The sequence below is a fragment of the Chrysochloris asiatica genome, unplaced genomic scaffold, assembly GCF_000296735.1.
Source record: "Chrysochloris asiatica unplaced genomic scaffold, ChrAsi1.0 scaffold00243, whole genome shotgun sequence".
NCBI lineage: Eukaryota > Metazoa > Chordata > Mammalia > Afrosoricida > Chrysochloridae > Chrysochloris > Chrysochloris asiatica.
The window spans coordinates 2,462,270-2,482,374 of NW_006408761.1; the positions used below are offsets into that span (position 1 = coordinate 2,462,270).

Below are 20,105 nucleotides of genomic sequence, written 5' to 3' on the forward strand. Positions count from 1 at the left end.
TTCCCCCAGCTGTGAGCCTTCCAACCTTCTAAGTATTCCTTTATATGTGGTTCAGAGTTCTGGGACCATCCCCTGAACCTGCTTGGTTGGGTATTTTGTGGTGTTGTTGGCGGAGCTCTCTGCTATACGTCCTCCCGATCTGCCATCTTGTTTGTTCTCTGTACGTATCATTTTTAAAACCAAATACTAAAGCATGGAGTTTCAAAAAGTATCCTCTGTCTTGATTGAAGTTTGGGCACACAGGTGGCTGAATTGATCCTTAATTGTTGAACCCTTGCCTACCAATTCTTATTGTAGTGTAAGGAGGTCTGGGAGTGGCTAGAAGCTGTATGCAATAAGATTATCCAGTACCTTGAAATTCCCTACTCCAAGTTTTTTGTGTGTGGTGGTTGATAGACTGTTGCTGTTTCTTCTCTGATCACTGCCAAAAATCTGGCCCCCAAGAAATCTCTAAAAACACTGCCTGGCAGGAACAATAGCCTTTTTGACCATTAATAATTTACTGTAGCCATCCTGAGGTAAGTGGATGTAGGCTTTATATCACAGCCATCTCAAAAGGCCACGGGTTAGAACAAAGAGCTCTTAGGAAGATAGAAAGTAATTATGCACAGTCCCTGATTTATGACAGGTTTCCTTTATGACAACTTCATAATTCTGATGTAATTCGAATACCTCTTTTTTTTTTTAGTTTATTTTTGTTATTATTGTATTTTATTATCAGTATCTTTATTAATCTGACCTTTATTTGGCTTTGGAGGTTGGAAACATTATATCTGAGAATAACAACAGCAAATAATACACCACAACATTGTATGCAGTACATATTAGCAACAATAAGAGGTACATCGTAAGTCGGGGGCTACCAGTACTATTTTATTTTAAATCATCTTACTATTAAAAAGAAGCAGTGTCTGGCGCATGTTCCTCAGTCATGCCATGTGTTCTTATCCCAACAGGACTCCCTTATTTCTGAATCTGAGCTCTCCCAGTACTTTGCCCATGACATCCCGGGTCCATTGTCAGACTTCGTGGTGGCGGGCTCTGAGGATGAAGATCACCCCGGAGGTGGCTGCAGCACTTCAGAAGATGGCAGCCTGCCCCCCAGCACCCCCAGTAAGTTGGAGAGCCCCACAGGGCCCTGGGCTCTGCATTCTAGTCACAGCTACAATTTCAGGACTTTTCGACTCCTCACTATAGTCCACAGTGCTACTGTATGAAAACGCCATTGCTCTTTGCTCTAGTTAAGCAAGCACCATTTTTCTCCTCTGACTCAGTCTAGTTTCTTCTTGGAAAACATGGTAACTCTGAAACACTTTGTTAGCTCCACCAATATGCTTACTCCCATCTCTGATGGAAACATTTCAAAGTGGAAGCACATGCTGTGTGTCCCTACATAGAGCAGGTGTTTGCAGAACAGTCCACACCCCTCCTGCCCTGGAGCGGAGTAGACTATGTTCTGGGAACTTGTTGGTTGTCGTTGTTATGTGTCGTCGTCGAACCGGTTCCAAAGCATAGCAACCCTGTGTAGAGTTTCCAAGGCTTTAAATCTTCACTTTAAATTCTCATGTCTCTCTCTCGGGCTCAAACCGCGGACCTTGTGTTTCACAGTCCAGTGCTTATCATACAGATTCACCACACTCCAGGAGCCTGTTGGTGGTTGCCATCAATTCAGCTACGACTCATGGCGACCCCATGTATAAAAGAATGAAAGTTGCCTTGTCCAGTGCCACCTTCATGATGGCTGATGTGCCTGTATCCATCAATACAGCCACAAGCCACAGTGCAATCTGAGTGCCTTCCAGTCGAGGGCCCACCTTCCAGCAATGTAGTGGTCACTATTCTCTTGTGATCCCTAGGGTTGTCATTGATTCATTTTTGGCAGTAGGTCAACATAGCCACTGAAATCTATGCACCCTGAGTGACCCTGCTGGTATTTAAAATACTGGTGACATAGCTTCCAGCATCACAGCGACACACAAGCCACCAAAGTATGACACACTGACAGATGGGTGGTAGTCTAGGAATGTTTGGGCCAGTTAATCAAGCCCCCCATTTTGCAACAAAGAAAGACATCATATGGACTAAGAAGACCCAAGTTCCTGTTGGTCCTGGAGCATCCCTTCAAAATTGTCATTCTCTAGAATATCCATTAGGTTAACCCCAATAGTATGCTAAACATCATGTTGTTAAGTGTCGCCGAGTCAGTTCAATTCGTAGTGACCCTGTATAGGGTTTCCAAGGAACAGCTGATGGGTTTGAACCTCCAAACTTGTAGTTCACAGTCTAGTGTTTATCCTGCATCACTGTACCAGGAGGTTGCAAAATTATATGCTTTGGTCTTGAGGCAGTTCCTATGTGTAAGTGAGGTAGCAGTCCAGAGTTTGGGGTCAAAACCAACAGAAGGTGTCAGTAGGAAAAGAAGAGAGGACCATGGCTGTGCACTCTCTGTAGTTTTCAAGAAGTCTGGTGTCCAGTGGCTGGGGTGTACACCTGGCCTTTGTGAGTGTGTGTACTGATGGGGAAAGATGGGAAACTCAAATTCATCTGACTTTTCTTTCCTGCCCTTCCCTCCTCTCCCCTCCATCTGCACCCTACCAGCTCACAAGGAACCAGGAAAACCCAGAGCCAACAGCCTTGTGGCTCTTGGAAGCCAGCGGTCCTCTGGGCTCGTCCATAAGCAGGTGACCGTTGCCAGACAAACCAGCCTTCCTGGAAGCCCACAGATCCCCCGAAACCCTCTGCTCCGTCAGAGAAGGGTGAGCTGCTATGATGCCAATGGTGCCAGTGATGAAGGAGACTTTGATGGAGAAGGGGACTGTGTTTCACTCCCCGGGAGCCTCTCGGGGTCCAGCAGACCCCAGACGGGGGATGATTCTGGGCGAGTCATTAGAACCTGGCCCAAGGTCATGGAGAGCAACAGCCGGGAGGAAGCACCCCAGAAAGCACTGGTCTGCAAGGCTGCCTCAGCACCTTTGCTTGGCAGTTCAGTGGACTTCGAGGACATGGTGGACTCTCCTTGCCACACAGCCAACCTGCTGGACTGTACAGAGGCCCCCATGGGTGGCCCTGGCTGCTCAGGGAAAGAGGAGCCTTCAGAATGGCCGAGTTCACCCCAAGTGGAATACAAAGCCAGTCCAGGTGCTCGGAGTCTGACGAATACAGAGTGTCCCTGTCCCCCACAACAGAAGAATGAGCACTTGGGGTCCAGGCACAAGCCGGTGGCCAGGATCAGCCCACACTGCAAGAGGCCTGCAGCAGAGGTCAGGCCCCGGGGTTCAGAGCCAGCACATCTGCCTGACAGGGTCGATGAAGCGTGTGGTCCAGACTCAAATGTCCAGGCTACTTCCTTAAAAGTGACCATCACTGGTTTTCAGCCAGGAGGAACTGCAGAAATGGTAACTGTCTTTCTCTTTTTTACTGTTAATCTGGTGCCTGGGTGGTATTGTGGGAATTAGGGACCGGTGTAGGGGCAAGCCTAGGGTCATCTGCCTCAAAGGATAATGATTAGCAAATTCTCTTTAAACAACATCCCTCCTTTATTCCGTTGACTGCTTAGGAGCATCTTACTGTATTCACTGGTGGTTAGGAGGAAAGGGTCCTGTTCTTGATTCAGAAGGTCATGGGGCCAAAAGGGATAGCCCATCTTTTACCTGTGTGCAGGCCTGTGGCTAATGATGGAAAGGCAATGTGATGTCGGTGAAGGCAAACCCTGCCCTAGGTCTGGCGTTGGCTCCTCCACTGATGAGGTGGAGAATGTGTGGGAAAGTCCCGGGACCTTTCTGAACCTAATTTCCTGGGCTGGAAAATAGCAAAGGTGCTCTCTACCCTGATCACTTCCCAGACTTGTTACTATTAAGTGTCGTCGAGTCAGTTCTGACTCATCGCCACCTTCTATAAGGTTTCTGAGGAGCAGCTGGTGGGTTGAACTTCCAGCTATGTGGTTAGCAGTCTAATGCTTATCCTACAGCATAGCCACACCAGGACTCCTCTCAGAGTTGTGGTAACCATGGAATCTGTGTCAACAGTCATTGCCTCTAGCTGATAGGGTTGGAAGTGATCCTTGTTTCTCCAAACATTCAATCCTGATGACGTCTAATTAGAGCGACTCTACCTCAGGAGGGACCAGTCACTGGAGAAGGATATCATGTTTAGTAAGGTGGAGGGTCAGAGGAAAAGAGGAAGACACCAACGACATGGATTGGCCAAGTGGCAGCATTGATGGACTCAAGCGTGGCAACAATAGTGAGGTTGGTCCAGGATCGGGCAGTGTTTCATTCTGCTGTGCATAAGGTCGCTATGAGTCGGCACTGACTCCATGGCATCTAACAATAACAACAAGCTTATAGCATCATGTGAACAATTGGGGGTACATTCACTTTTCTATTTAAATTGCTCCACATGTAACAGAAGTTAATATTTATGTTGCTACTTGGTTACAAAGAGAGTGCAGTGGCTCCAGAGGCTAAGCAATGGACTTTGAACCACAAGGCCAGCAGTTCAAGCCCACTGGCCACTCAGCAGGAGAAAGATGAGACTTTCTGTTCCCACAAAGCTTTACAACCTCTTAAGACCCTATACTAAATGGACAATTCTTAATAACACCACTTGGTTACAAATATGTTAGAATGTTCCAGAATTATCAAATTGCTCATTTTCTAAATGTCACTTTCCTTTAAAAAGGAACAAGTAAAAGAAATTAACATTGTGTGTGATCTCATCAACGTAAATCACTTTGCTGGTTCTTAACAAAGAATTCAGAGTGACATGTAGGGACATCTTTATAAAGATGTTGCTATGAAATTACATGTAAATAAACTCAGAACATGTAACTTCATAAAAACTGTAGGACACTGTAGGAGGCAGAAGGCTACTTTTTTTTTTTTTTTCTTTAAAGGTGGAGAGTGTACACATCTTTTTTTCCTCTTAAAAAGCATGTTGTTACCTCCAATCACCATATAATTTGAATGTCCAATGTTTTAAAATGTAATGTTCAGCCAATGGGTAAATTCCTTTTTAAATTCTCTTTTTTTTTTTCTTAAATCGCAATAAGTTTTAAGTAACCATATCAAGCTAAATCAAGATTATTTTTCACAATAATTTATGTCTATTAGGAGTTTTTGTGAATAAATATTCCTCAATAAGAACTTTTCAGTAGTAATTACAAGTCTTTAAAAAAAAAAAGAGGCTGAAATTTTGCTACAAAAAATTTCTTTCTAAATGTGATTGTATTTATTTATGAGAAAGAAAACGGAATGCCATGTATGAAATACTTGTCAAATATTAAAAGATTTACAAAAATATTTTCTACTTTGGTAAGTGGGTTAACTTCTATTTTATGTTACATTTGTGCCTTCCTAGCAAATATAAAATAAAGGGATTTAAATCCTGTGCAGGTTTCCCTCAGTCAGTAATTGTCATTGTATTTGTTGTTGTTGTTAAGTGCCGTCCCATAGCAACACTATACAGGGTTTCCGAGGCTGTAAATCTTTACAGAAGCAGAAGGCCTCATCTTTCTGCTGCAGAGCAGCTGGTAGTTTCGAACTGCTGACCTTAAGGTTCGCAGTCTGATTTGTAACCACTATGCTACCAGATCTCCTTTGGAATTGTATTTAGGACACGATTTTTCAGGAGTAGCTCCAAGATCTCTGCCCCCTTTCACTACTTTCCTCTAGTGCCACCTATGGGCCACTGTTATAACTCAGCGGGGAAATGTCAAATCAGATTTAATTTTTTGAACAAATTTATTAAAAAAAAAATTATGATGGATATTAGATGACAGGAAGAAAAAGTAATTGATAGCTGATGAACTGTGAAGTTTACTTACCCAGATTCATTCTTTTCCTCACGACCTAACTGAGGAACTGAATTTACAGTCATGGCTCTGCAATAACATATAGTTAGCCTTTGACATACTACATGCTACTTTTATAGCTGCTATCTCATTTTTAATCATCTTTTAAATGTCTATGAGTCAGACAGCACAAGTCTTATCATTCCCCATTTTAAAGTTGAGAAACCTGAAGCTTACACAAGAGTGACAAGACCATGTAGTTTCTAGTGGATTTAAGAGCAGAATCTTGAATGTTCTGGCCCCTCGTCCAGGCCTCTTTTGAATTTTACCAAACCAGCTCTCCTATGTAATTTTATGTTGCGTTATGATGCAAAAGGCCTAAAAGCTATTGAAAGTGACTTGCAGTTGTTCATTGTGCCAGGAATCTCTAAGAACGCAGACCACTGAGGCTGGGTGCATCTCTCTGGAGAGTGAGCTCCCTGGGGCCCTGTCCCACCCTGAAGCCAGCCACCTTGCAAAGCGCCTGCCCGAAGCTGGACAAGAGGGGGTGCAACAAACTGTGGCTGGTAAGATCATTCTGTCGTTTGCTGAGCTTAAAGACAGAAGCGTTCTGAGTGGAGAATTTTGAGCAGGGGAGGTTGGGGAGGAAAATGTGTGAAAACTCTAAAGACAAAGTATATGTAAAAGTTACCTGCATTTAGGAGTCTGAAGGTGGTGCAAATGGTGACTGCCCTTGGCCGCTCACTGAAAGATTGGGAATTTGAACCCTTCCAGATGTGCTTCAGAATAAAGTCCTGACAAGCCATTGAAAACCCTGTGGAGCACAGTTCTGCTGTGACACACACGGGGTTGCCATGAGTCAGAACCAACTCAACAGCTACTGGCTACCTGCCTTTACCAACTTTGGTGGTGGTGATGCTGTTGGTCACCGAGTGGATTCCACCTCAGGGTGACCCCACGTGATACAGAGTGGAATTGCTCCATAGCATTTTCTTGATGGATAGGAGCCCTGGTGGTATAGTTTCTAAGCACTCGGCTACTAACCATAGGTTGACGGTTTGAACCCACTCAGTGGTTCGGCTCCAGAAAGCCTTGGGGGATCTGCTCCCATAAAGATTCCAGCCAAGAAAACCCACTGGGGACATTCACTTAGTCATATAGGGCCACTATGAGTTGAAATTCAACTCGGTAATGCTCATTGACAACAATTCTAACAAAAGCAAGCCACCAGGCCTATCTTGAACAGGTCCAACGGATGGGTTCAAACCACCAACCTTTAGGTTACTGGTCCAGTGAAAGCCATCTTTGCCACTTACCAAAAATAACCCAAACCCCGGGCTGTCAAGTTGAATCCAACTCAGCAACCCCATGGGGCAGAGTAGGTCTGCCTTACGGGGTTCCAAGACTGTAAATGTTTACAGCAGCCACCTGCCACAGCCTTCTGTGGAGCGGTGAGCGGGTTCACTATAGGACACTCTAGGAGGCAGAAGGCTACCTTCCCATTGGTATTAAAGTGCCTTTACCACTGTGTCACCGGGACTCTTTTGCGACCCTTAGAAACCGCATAACGACTTTGCTAGATCATTGTCCTAAGCTCATCATTTCCATTCCATGTTGAATACATCCATTTTCAGTCAGCTAACAGCACTGACCTGTTCTTTACAAGTGTCACGATGAAGGCTTATGTGAAATGAAATGCATTAGGAAATGATGATAACAACCATCCTGGAGAAAAAGCAAAGAGATCAATGTAGGAAAGCTGCATCCGTGGGGATGGGAGAGGAGGGAGAGAAAGTATTGAGCCACCAGCTCAAAATCGTCTAAGAGGATTTTTGCAAAATATAGTTTTAAAAAAATCAAATGGAATTGAGTGACTTAGGCCTTCATTGAGAATGTATATCCTAAACGTGCCATTTTTTCCAGGGGGGGTTGGGTGAGAGGAGGGGACTTGTAATTGCAGATGAGCTTCTCTGGTATGGGCTCACCAGCTTCGGTCATCAGGTACAATAGCAGATTGATGGTGGTAGAGCAGAACAAGGTAGGCCTCATTGGTTAGAAGTGTGCTGTGGACTGAAAACTGGGAACCCCTTAATATCCGCCCCATACTTTGTCAGAAAAAGATACAGGCTCCTAATAGCTCTGTTTTGTGATCTGAGGCTTTGGTCCTTGGTAAGTGAGGAGGCTATCACTGTGGATTGTATCTGAAGACTTTATGGTTGAGTCCTTCACTGAACAAACCTGACACAACTTGTGTTTGTATTTTGGCTTTATTGCCAAGCGTGTTGTGTGTTGTTGTTGTTGTTAAGTCACTTCGGACTCTCAGTGACCCCAAGTACAACAGAAGGGAATACTGACTGGTCTGCACTGTGCTCATAAAGGAGAGGGAGATCCCTACATTACAATCATACCTTCAAAATACTGCTTCATTTGAGGCCAACACCTTTGTAGGGTTTAACAGTGTGATGATGTTGCTGTTAAATGCCATCGAGTTGGTTCAGACTCATAGCGACCCTGTAAAGGGTTTCCAAGGTGGATTTAAACCACTCACCTTGTGGTTCCAACTGACCTTGCAGTACAGTGCTTTATCCCACAGCACTGCCCCAGGCTGTAAGTCCTGCACAAGGATCATCTGGAAGCTTCCATGGAATTCACAGTTAACTTGCACTCTACAAAGTGGGAGGAGCAGGAAGTGTTGGTTATCCTGCTGAGACCAACTAACTTGCGGTCTAGTACAGAAAACCCTGTTTCTCACCACTTGGGGAATTGGTTATTTTAGGTGGACAACATCTGGAAACTGAGGCTTTGTACCTTAAATAAATGAGTTTTTCCATGCGAATGTCCTGTGTGAGTGGACGTTTAGTCACCCCACAGCCCCTCTGGGATGAGCTGACCACCCCAGTGTTCCAAATACTTTGTACTTCGCTGTTGTAACCCTGATCCTTGCACTGAAGTTATTGGTGTATTGTCTGTCTTCTGCCTTCTAGACTTCTCTACTAGTTATGAGTCATGAGAAAACAAAACCTGATGAGCAACCAATAAATACTAATGCCAGGAACTGATTACATTGAACATATGTATGATATACAGTTAATACATAAAGAACACATTCAAACATAATATATTGGTTATTATTTAATACCCCCTTGATGTGCAGGGTCTTTGTCGAGTGGGGAGGAGGGGTGTTGTCTCTTCAATTGTAGAGACACCATGGCGCCCTCTAGGGATTTCGAGGTGTATCTGAAGCATTTGGGCAGCATCGATATCCCAGTGAAATTGTCTCTCGCTTCTGTCTCCTTTTTGTAGAGTTCTTCTCTCTCCTCTATAGTTAAAAGGCTCTTTGACCTATTGATCTTGCTGACAGTGTGGTCTTTTTCTTCATGTTGATAGAAATGACTTGGCTGCTTTCCAGTGTATAAGAAGTGTCAAAACATACCCTGCTGTAAATGAAAGATCATAAAATATATGTGATAAAAGAAGCAATACCTTTCAATTTTTTCCTTTTGTAAGTTTCCAAAGTATATGTACACAGGGTGGTAGTTAAGCATATGGACACAGGCTGCCTAGGTTCAGATCCCAGATCTACAACTGACTGAGGAAGTGACCTTACACAAGTAGCTTACAGCCTAGGTTGCCTACTTCATGGGTTGTTTAGAGGAATGCCTTTACTCATGTACAGCATGTATATACATGTGTGTTTGTGAAGAATTTCCTAAAATATATACACTGACTCCTCACTTAGTGACTCTGGTTATCCAACACGTCACACTTGCAACACTAGTAAAGCATCTATCTATTTTGTGCATGAACGATGTACTTCTGGCAGCAGTGACGCCAAGGTGGGAGGTTAAGAGTAACGCTGGCTGTGGTGGTTAAGGCTTCGTGTCAGCTTGGCTGGGCATTGCTTCTCAGTGGTTTGGCAGGTATATGATGATGCAATGGATCAGGATGTGTTGCTGCTGTTGTGAAGTGCCGTTGACTTGGTCCCGACTCATAGCGACCCTTTATAGCGTTTCTGAGGAGCTGCTGGTAGGTTTGAACCACCGACCTTGTGGTTTGCCGTTCAGTGCAGCGCCACACCAGGAGTCCAGCATATAAGGATGTAGTCATCTACAGTTTTGTGATCTGATGTGGTCATTCCTCCGTTTTTGCAGAACACTGATTTTCACATAACAGTCTGGTCTTTGGAACCTAACTGTGTCAGTGAGCAGTGGGCACATAGCTAGGCACTGATGGTCAGTGGTAGAATCCTCACCTCCCATGCAGGGGTCCTGGGTTCAATCCCCAGCCAGTGTACCTCAGTACACCTACAGTGTACACAGTAGACACCTGTGTGGTTTGATAGTGCTGTACAAGTTTCAACAGATCTTCTAGACTAAGACTAGGAAGAAAAGCCTGGTGATCTGCTCTAAACCTCAGCCAATGAAAACCCTGTGGATTACAACTGTCGGAGCCTAGCTCAGGATCAGGCAGCATTTCATTGCTGTCCATGGGGTCTTTGTGAGTTATGAGCCAACTCGACAGCATTATACTAATATATAACATGTAACTAGCAACAATAAAAAATATGTAAAACTGCTTAGACTATGATGTGTATTCAATAATGCACACACATAAATTATGATTTTGCTTTAAGAGCGTGTTAGAATTGACTAGGATCCACGCAGGTGAGAACAACCAGCTGAGATGTGTTGGTGATGAGGTCTGATTCGTGTAGCCAGTTCAGCTGCCCAGCAGTGTGGATTCTCAGAAGAGATGGTGATGGCTAAAAGAGCAGCCAGAAGCTGTTGTGAGGATAGACCTGGAATTGTGTAGTCAGTCAGACTCCTGGTTTGCCAGTAAATTTAAAAATAATGTCAACAGGAAAAGAATACATGTCTATATAGAAAAACCTAGAAATCAAGAGGTGGCGGGGGAAGATCAAAATTACCCAAACCCTGAGATAATCTGTTAATAAGTTGTTAAGTGCCGTAGACTAGATTCTGACCCATAGTGACCCTGTAGAGGGTTTCCAAGGAGCAGTTGGTGAGCTTGAACCACCAATCTTGCAGTTCAAACAACTTTGCGGTTTGACACATTAGTCCACAGTGCCACGTTAATAAGTTAGTATCTATTTTACATGATATGTATAAAACAAATACATCAGTCCTGTTGTTAAATACCATCAAGTCATTTCCAACTCATAGCGACCCTGTAAAGGGTTTCTAAGGAGCAGCTGGTGATTCTGAACCACCAACCTTGCAGTCCAAACCTACCTCATCCTACAACCACCACACCGGGAGACTCCATAGCAATCCTGTTTTCTTTTTTTCTTATAGAAAGAAGGGAGGAAAATCACTGTTTTCTTTTTAATAATAATAATAATAAACCTGTGGTGAAAAGGCTTACTGGTCTGAGAGAAACTGATGAAAATGGGAGACTGTGGCCCTTAGGTACCCTTCAAAGTGGGAACTGAACCCACCCCTGGGGATCAACTTGAGTCAAATAATACACAAGCTGAGAGGAATGTGCTTCTGAATACATTCAACTACACAAGACCAAAAAGCTTTGTTTGCCCAAAAACAAAGCTCACAAGTCAGGAAGGGTCAGGAAAGAAAGAAGAATGGAATGGGAACCCTGGGAGGAATGAGGAAGATTGAGGGGTTTGCAACCAATATCAGGAAACAGTATCAATAAACATCATTGAATGGAAAATGAATATGCTTTGTAAACCTTAAAGCACTTGGTTTCATCCCCTCCTTTGGCCCTGTTGCTCCATTCCCCCATGTTGGGAGCCAGCAGGAGTAGGAAGGACATGCTGAGGGAAGACTGAGCACAGCTTCCATCAGAGAAGAGCTGGGGTCAGGAGGGCCTGGGTCTACGTCATGGGAGAGCACGTCCAGTACATGTGGGTCTCCTCATGAGTCCAGCCTTGCTCTTGCCAAGGACTTGATACCCAGAGGCCACGTGACTGGGCTTTAGCTGACTGTGTGGGCAGTGGTGTCTGCTTTGTGGGGTGATCCCTGGCTCCACCTATGAACCCTGGGAAGCTCTTCAGTTAAGAGGACCCACATGTAACAAATACCACTCAGCTGCAGAACTTGCAGACCCGTGTTTAACCACTCTACCTAAGCACCTAAGGGTCCCTGGTGACACCAAGGGTTAAGCACTCAGCTTCTAATGGAAAGGTTGGCAGTTCAAACCCACCCAGTGGCTCCATGGGAGAAAGACAAAACTTGGAGATCTGCTCCCATGAAAATTATGGTCGAGGAAACCCTGTAGGGCAGTTCTACTGTGTCATGTCAGGTCACGCTGAGTAGAAAATCATGCTGAGTGACAGCCCCGAACAGCAACCCGTGTGATCTCACTGCTGCAGTGATGGTGGTAGGGCCCACCTCCCATCAACTACTTGGAGCACACAGTATCAATCCTTCTCTGTCTTCAGAAACATTCTTAGCACAGTGCTAAGACCTAGTGTCATTAGTTCCTCATTAGGAACACGTAACAACTCCAAGAGGAAAAAGCAGCCTACCACCAAGACGGTGGGGTTGGGGGACCTGGAAGTGGCTTCAGCACCTGGGGTATAGTTCAGTAAAGAACTATCACTGGGACTGAGGTTATGACTTGCACTTCAGACCTCAGAAAACGGCTACCGTCATGTCACTGCCAGGTTAGCTGGTGACTTCAGGGCCACGTGAGGAGATGCTGCAGGCCAGTGTGGCTGTGGGACCCACCTCATAGAATGACCTGACTGCTCACTGTCCTAGCACATATCCTCCTTCCCTGTCCCCTCTGAAGGATCCTACCTTCTGGCTTCACTGCTTTCATTTCATTTTCTTCCTCATCTTGTTCTTAACACACTCTGGTCACCCTCCTGAACCGCACTCAAGGCCCCACCCTCTCTGTCAACACATTGTCGTGGAGTTGATCCTAACTTATAGGGACCCTATAGGATTGAGTAGAACTGCCTTCTAAGGGTTTCTGAGACTCTCAATCTTTATAGGAACAGACAGCTTCATTGTTCTCCCTCAGAGTGGCTGGTGGGCTCAAACTGCTGACCACTGACCACTTTAAACACTACATCACCAGGGCTCCTTCCTACTATGGAAACTCCCAGAATGATCTAGCAGAATTCCCCTTCCGCTGCACAACATATCCAGACCTGAAAGCATTCTAGTAGTACAGCCCGTCCCTTGCATTCCATGTGGTTGCCAAAGGGAGCTACAGTTTGAAGCTTGGACTGTTGAACATGTTACTGTGGACTCCAGTGGGGTGCTGCACGATCAGCATTGGACTACGAACCACAAGGTTGACAGTTCAAACCCACCAACTGCTCTTCAGAATCCTTGTAACGGAGTCCTTATGAGTTGGAAGTGACTCGATGGCACTTACCAACAACAGTGCTCACAAGTCACAGTCTGGGCCTGAACCCACACAGGGTCACCTGATGCTGTCCACAGACACAAAGAGAAGCCCGGGGCTTTTGCTGCTGGGTGAATGCTGATGAGTGGATATGTAAGGAAACCCAAGCTAAAGATTTCTGGGGTCCCCAGCCCTTCAACATAACTAGAAGAGAAAGAAAGGGCAGAAACAAAGCTCCTCCGAGTTACCTTAGCACACCTTAGCAGGCCAGTGTTTGTAAGACGTGCGTCCTCTAACTGTAGAAATACGAGAACCACAAAGACAAGAAGGCTGCCATTTTGGTTATGAAATATGACTCTGGAAAAAAAAGTTGAGATTGCTTATGCTTTTAAATTTTATTTTATATTTTTTTTAGGTTTCACATTTTCTCAAAATTTTCCTTTTGTCTCTCCTCTCACCACCCGGTCTTTTGTTTAAATTCTTGATGCAGGACTGAACCTCGTCACATCCCCAGGGAACAAGGGGGCTTGTTCCGACCCCAGCAAGGTCTCGACAATTAGGGGCAAAGCCTGTCTGCCTGAGAATGCCAGCCAGCGTGCGTGGCCCACGGTATCCCCTGGCGAGGCCAGGCCTGCAGTCCGGCTCATTGGGGACCCCAACATGTCCCCAAGGAAGGAGATAGTGGCTCTTCCTGACTTCAGTCCACCCGGAGCAGCCTTTGAAGCCAGCCAGTCTGCCAAGGCCAGGACGGCAGCTGCCCTTCAGGGAGCCAAGCCTGAGGCAGAGGGAGCGTCTCTGTCACCAGACTTTGTGGCATTCCATGGGAAGACACAAGAGCAAGAAGTACAAGGGAACCACGGCAAAGTGTTGGCAACAACAGAGACCCGCATTCCTGGAAACTCCAGGAAGTTGGCTTCTGTGTCTGAGGAGGCGACCACGGGGGCATGTGGCAGCGACTCAGGCCACTGCTGCCCAGGGCTGCAGAGAGAGGGTCCTGGGACCAGCAGGGACAGAGACCTCACGGAGGGCCCGGCTTCCGAGTCCCCTCAGCCAGGGTACCCAGCAAGTGCCGAGGGCCCCTGTCAGGGTGGATCCAGCCCTGGGAGCTCCTGCCATGCCACGCTGGCCACTGGGAGAGAAGCCCCCTCGCTGAGGAGGGCCCCTGCCACTGGCCCACCACCTGGGGCCCCCTGGGCATCTCCGCCTTCAGTTTGGGATTCAATTAACCCTGACAGACATTTTACTGGGAACAAAAACTTCCTGAGCAACTACTCTAGAAATCTCAGCAGCTTTCACGAAGACAGCCTCTCCCTGTCAGGCCTGGGCCATAGCACCAAGCCATCTCTCTCGTCCATGTATGGCGATGCTGAGGACTCGTCCTCAGATCCCGAGTCACCCACAGAGGCCCCACGCCCATCCACCAGGGACAGCTGGTCGCCACCAACTTCTCCTCAGTCAACTCGAAAGGAAGATACTACAGAGTCTGAAGAGGAGCAAATTGAACTTTGTTCCACAAATGGCTGCTCCTGCCCACCCTCAGTGACTGCCCGTCCACCTGGCCCGGCTGCCCTGTCCCCTGTGCCAGCCACAGTTGTGCCATTGAAACGCAGTGCTCTGGGTGGCTCAGCAGGGGACCCGGGGGACAGAGCCACCTTCGTGTCAGGGGCATCAATACCAAGTCCGTCCCTGCCACCCTCACTCGGGGATATCCACTCTCAGGGGCAGGGGACTCCTGGGAACCACAGGTCCTCGAGTACAGAGGAGCTGCTGGTGGTCACCAGCAGTGGCTCGGCAGTCTGCAGTCAGGGTCCCCTGGTCAGTGTCTGCCCTCCTAGCCTGGTGAATGGAGTGGCCTCAGCCTGGCTGGGTGAGGAGACCCCAAACCAACAAGAAACAAATGTTAATACAAGTGGAGATGGCTCTGACACTAGAGATCCTGTGGCAGCAAAGGTACCCATCTCCCAAAGCCAGATTCCAGGTGACCTGCTGCAGAAACCCAAAATGACCCCCAGGAAGCCCATCATGGCCTGGTTTAAAGAAAGAAATAAAAATCACCAAGGTAGCCATTGGCCGAGCAAAACGGAACAGGAGCCATCCACGGTGCCAATCAGAAGCCCTGACTCCAAAACTCAAACAATAAGTTTGAGCCACAAAAAAGGCGTTTCAGGGCCTAACAGCCCCCCTCCACTGAAAATCAACCTTGAGAATCGAGACCCACCAAAAAAAAGTTCAGGGGAAACACTGGCAAGTAACTGCCCAAAACCCAAATCTGGTGCGAAGCTGAAGAAGCTCAGCATCAACAGTAAAAGCCAAGTCCGGGCCGAGGTCCCTGCTGCTAACACGGCTAAGGCTGGCGGGGTGGACTCCCGGAAGGCCCAGAAAGGGCTCTCTAAGGTAGCTGCCTATCGATCTCACACAGGTGTCCACGAGGAGCTTGACAAAAGTGCTGCCACCACCACCAAGTCCCCCAAGTATGGGATGGAGAGTAAGGCGCCCCCGACCGCCTCTGGGTCACTGACGTCCTCAGGGTCCGACACGAGCATCAGGATGGTCATCTCGCCCCTCACCTCCCCCAAGGCTCTGCCCGAGTCAGGTAGCCCCAGGTCCCCCAGATGTGGAACAGCCAGTCCTACAACAGCATCGAACGGCAGCCTCGGCACCACGGAGAACGAGTATAACCCTCAGCCTCCTGGACAGAAAGACTCCCGTACATCCTGCCAAATGGCTTCAGGGACAGCCGCCCAGGCTAGCGTGGCCAGTGATAAAGGGAGTCGAGTCATTGCTAGTGATGCCCAGGACAGAACAAAGCAGTGGGAAATCGAGGAGGTTTCCCCCGAGAGGATGCCTGAGGCTGCAGCTGAAAGTGACAGGTGGGAAGGGCTCTCGGCCCAGAGCAGCTGTCAGGACAGGGGCGAGGGCAGACTCTGTCCCCAGTCAGTGGGGTCACCACCCTCCCCCACGCTTCAGGCCTCCCGGGTCCCCCAGGAAATGCAACGCTCTTTCAGTGTGACCAAGCTGGCTTCCTCCTCCTCCCCGCAGCTGCCTGCTAAACAGACGGGTTCCACCCCGGGAAAAACAAGCCAAGCGCTGGAACCCCAAGGGATGCCCAAGAACATCACACCGGTGGGCACCACAGTGGACGATGCCCCCTACTTTACACCACGGCCAGCCACCAGGACCTACTCCATGCCAGCCCAGTTCTCCAGCCACTTTGGACGGGAGGGTCCTTCCCTCCACAGTCCCAGTGGCTCCCATCCGGATGACCAGAGCCCTGTCTGTAGTGGCTTCCTGGAGACAAAACCCTCCAGAGGGGGTGTCGTCGGCCTGGTGAACGGGCAGAGCGGGCCTGGGGTGAAGCCCCTGCTGGAGACACCCAGGAACCTTTCAACCACAGATGGAGACACCCTGACCTCCCAGGAGACAAGCTGTCTCGTCACAGACAAAATCCGAGTCACCAGGAGACACTACTACTACGAACAGAACTGGCCTCATGAATCCACCTCATTTTTCTCTGTAAAGCAAAGGATAAAGTCTTTTGAGAATCTGGCCAATTCTGACCGGCCCGCCGCCAAGTCTGGTGCTCTCCCGTCTCTGTCTGTAAGTTCCAAGCCCCCCATTGGGAGGCGCTCGTCTGGCAGCATCCCTTCGGGGAGCCTGGGCCACCCCGGGGAGACAGCGAGGTCACTGAGACGGAGCCTGAGCTCCTGCAGTGAAAGCCAAAGTGAAGCCAGCTCCCTCATCCCCCCGATGATCAAGTCCCCTTCCAGTACCACGCTGACCGTCTCCCGGCAGACCCCAGTGGAGACAAGCAGCAAGGACCCCAGTTCGGATCCAAAGAAATCACCGGGCCCTTCGGGGATCCCCACCCCCACAGTGACCCCAGCCTCTCCCATCAAGAGGAACAAGTCGTCAGTACGCCATGCCCAGCCCTCATCTCTGTCCCGCTCCAAGCTGCAGGAGTTGCGAGCCCTGAGCATGCCCGACCTGGACAAGCTCTGCAGTCAGGACTACCCGGCCGAGCCCACAGCTGTGCTTTTCAAAACAGAGCTGGAAATCATCCCCCAGAGGTCGCTTGGCAGCCCTGGTGGAGCCATTTCTGGACTCAATGGATCAGCTGGGAACTGTGCCTGGCCAGGGGGTGACAGCCCTAAAGCCAGTGAGCCAGGGCTACTGGGTTCAGGCAACACCACCCAGGATCTGCCCTCCGGAAAAAGCTGGTCAATTACGTAGGTATCTGCTGACCTCCCACCTCTTTTATTTAAATACTTTTTTTTGGGGGGGGGGGAGGGGATAGCTTTAGATTTATAGAGAAGTTAGTTATACAGCTAATAGGAGAGGTCTTGGATGTCTCTCATCCAGTCTCCTCCAGTGTAGCACCTTACATCACCAATGGGCTATTTGCCAAAAGTAAGAAATGAACATTCACACACTAATAGCTAAACCAGTCATTGTTCTGATTTCATCTGTTTTCCCAGAAATGTACCTTTTCTAGTTCAGGAAGCAATCCCATAGCAGTTGGTCCCTTTTGTTTTGAGTATCATTGCTGAGAAAATGAAGGGCTTACAGGCAAGAGTGTTAGTCAGAATGAAGCTCTGAGGGAGACAGAGGCTTACAGGGATATGGCACTGAAATTAAGCCCAAGCAAGACTTGAGAGGGCAGCTATACCTTAGGACAGGACTACAGTCAAGCAAGCTCTCACAAGTCTATATGGGGAATATTTTTAAATGCATCAGAAACATTCTGTTTAACACCTACGTGGGTTCCCGAACATCTTGGAAGAATCCCTTGCATTTTCCTTTGTTGTTGTTATGTGCCGTGGAGTCGGTTCCGACTCATAGCGACCCTGTACAGGGTTTCCGAGGCTGTAAATCTTTACGGGAGCAGAAAGCCTCATCTTTCTCCCGCGGAACAGCTGGTGGTTTCGAACTGCTGACCTTGCGGTTCGCAGCTGTTGGTAGTGAATGAAAATTCCTGCTTAGTGTGTGGGTTCAAGTAGTTTGGTGTATGTGTTATGACCAAAATAAAGCATGGGAATCGGAACACACTTGCCACAGAGTGAAAAGGAGATATTTTTTAATGCAATCTTATAAATGTAGAAATGGCTTTTTCCTTTAATTCTCTTCAAATGTGTTTATATTATCTAGTTTGGCTCAACTTCTTGTCTCAGTGGGAGCCCAGCGAAGGTTACAATCCATTCTATCCTCAGTGGGGTCAAAATCTACCGTCCTTACTCTCATTCAGGAAGCGAAGACACAATCAGAGGTGAGTCAAATACCAGAAACTCGGCACATGAACATCTTAACACAGGCCTGGTGATGGGACCTTTTACATGTTGGTCAGGGTGGCTGGTGTGTGATGCTCACTTCTGAACACACACAGACGTATTTCCTTTCGCTCCCATCATTTTGAGTGAAATCCTTCTTCAAACGCATCCCGTATTTCCTTGACTTCACCAGCATCCGCTAGTGGGAAGTGGCTTGTTCTGGATTCAGGAAATAAGAGCATAGTGGTTGCCTTGCACTGGGACCCAGGAGGATTCTTAAGGCCTATCTCATGGCTGGTTGGTTGATGAGTTGGTTGGTTGGTTGGTGAATGGATGGGTGAACTTGAGAACTTGTCTACTCTAAGTATGACATGTGGCATACATATAATGTGTAGCAAGCCTGGAGTTTATTGAGATTGTGTCTACGATATGGTATAACTAAGGTCCTTTGAATTAAGCCTGTGTTTCCTTCCTTCCTTCTTACCTGTGCACTTCTTTTACAAGTTATCAGATCAACAACAACAAAAAACTCACTGCCATCAAGCCAACTGTAACTCAGAGGCTGTGCATCTCTGTGGGAGCAGAAAGTCTCATCTTTATCTCACAGAGTGGCTGGTGGGTTTGAACTGTCAGTCTTGCAATTAGCAAATCCAGTGCTTATTCCACAGCACCACCAGGGCTCCATAAGATCAACAGATTAGATCTATTTGGGGAACCTAAGATAAGCATGGAGTCCTGGTGTGGCGCTATAGGACAAGTATTGGACAGCAAGGTCAGTTTGAATCGCAAGGTTGGTGGTTTAAACTCACAGCCACTCCTTGGAAACCCTATTCAGGGTCACTATGAGTTGGAACCAACTCGACGGCACTTAACAACAACAAGGTAAGCACAGTGGTCAAACATGGACTAGAGAGAGGGAGACGTGAGTTTTTTAAAAGCAGCAGTTACTGCAGTTGTAGGTATGATCAGAGAACTGAACTGAGTGGTACCAGAGAGAATGAAGGAGGGGGCCCAGGTTAGTTTATAGATGTGACACAGTTGGTGACAGCTAGATGTTGTTGTTGTTATTGTTAAGTGTCCTCGAGTCAGTTCCGACCTATAGCGACCCTGCATAGGGTTTCTGAGGAGCAGCTGGTGAGCTTGAACCACCGACCTTGTAGTTCAAACGACTTTGCAGTCCAGCGCGTGAACCCACAGCACCACACCAAGACTCCTAGATGTAGAGGTGACGAACTGTGCTCCGTGATGACTGCAGTGTGCCCAGCCTGAGACACCAGCTCTTTGGAGCTGGCAGGAGCCCAGTCAGGAAGCAGAGGGAAGAGAGCCTGTGTGCAGGGAAAAGCTGTGGGTTCAGTTCCAGATTTCCTGAGGCTAAGACGACTGTGGAATGTTGAGTTAGAAATGAGGGTGGAAGCCAAACAGCTCAGAAGTGAACAAGTGAATTTTCTTGTCTTTGGTTCTTCTTCTTCTTCTCCTTGTCATTGTTAAGTGCCTTCAAGTAGGCTTTGACTCACAGTGCCTCCATACACAACCAAATAAAACACTGCCTGATCCTATGCCATCTTCACAACGGTTTGAGCCCATTGTGGTTGCCACTGTGTAAGTCCATCTTGTTGAGGGTCTTCCTCTTTTTCACTAACCCTCCACTTTACCAAACACAATGTCCCTTTTTCCAGGGAGTGACGTGTCCAAGGTACAAGAGACAAAGTCTT

At 47.5% G+C, this 20,105-nt stretch overlaps 1 protein-coding gene across 1 annotated transcript in view; it reads left to right on the forward strand.

Annotated features, from left to right (window-relative positions):
- The window catches only part of PDZD2 (PDZ domain containing 2), a 362,151-nt gene that overhangs the window by 319,282 nt on the left and 22,764 nt on the right, over positions 1–20,105 (forward strand). The window contains exons 16-20 of the mRNA XM_006873509.1: positions 957–1,113; positions 2,599–3,395; positions 6,213–6,357; positions 13,608–17,355; positions 18,275–18,392. Of these exons, the coding sequence (XP_006873571.1) occupies positions 957–1,113; positions 2,599–3,395; positions 6,213–6,357; positions 13,608–17,355; positions 18,275–18,392 (4,965 nt within the window). The remainder of the gene's footprint in view (positions 1–956; positions 1,114–2,598; positions 3,396–6,212; positions 6,358–13,607; positions 17,356–18,274; positions 18,393–20,105) is intronic.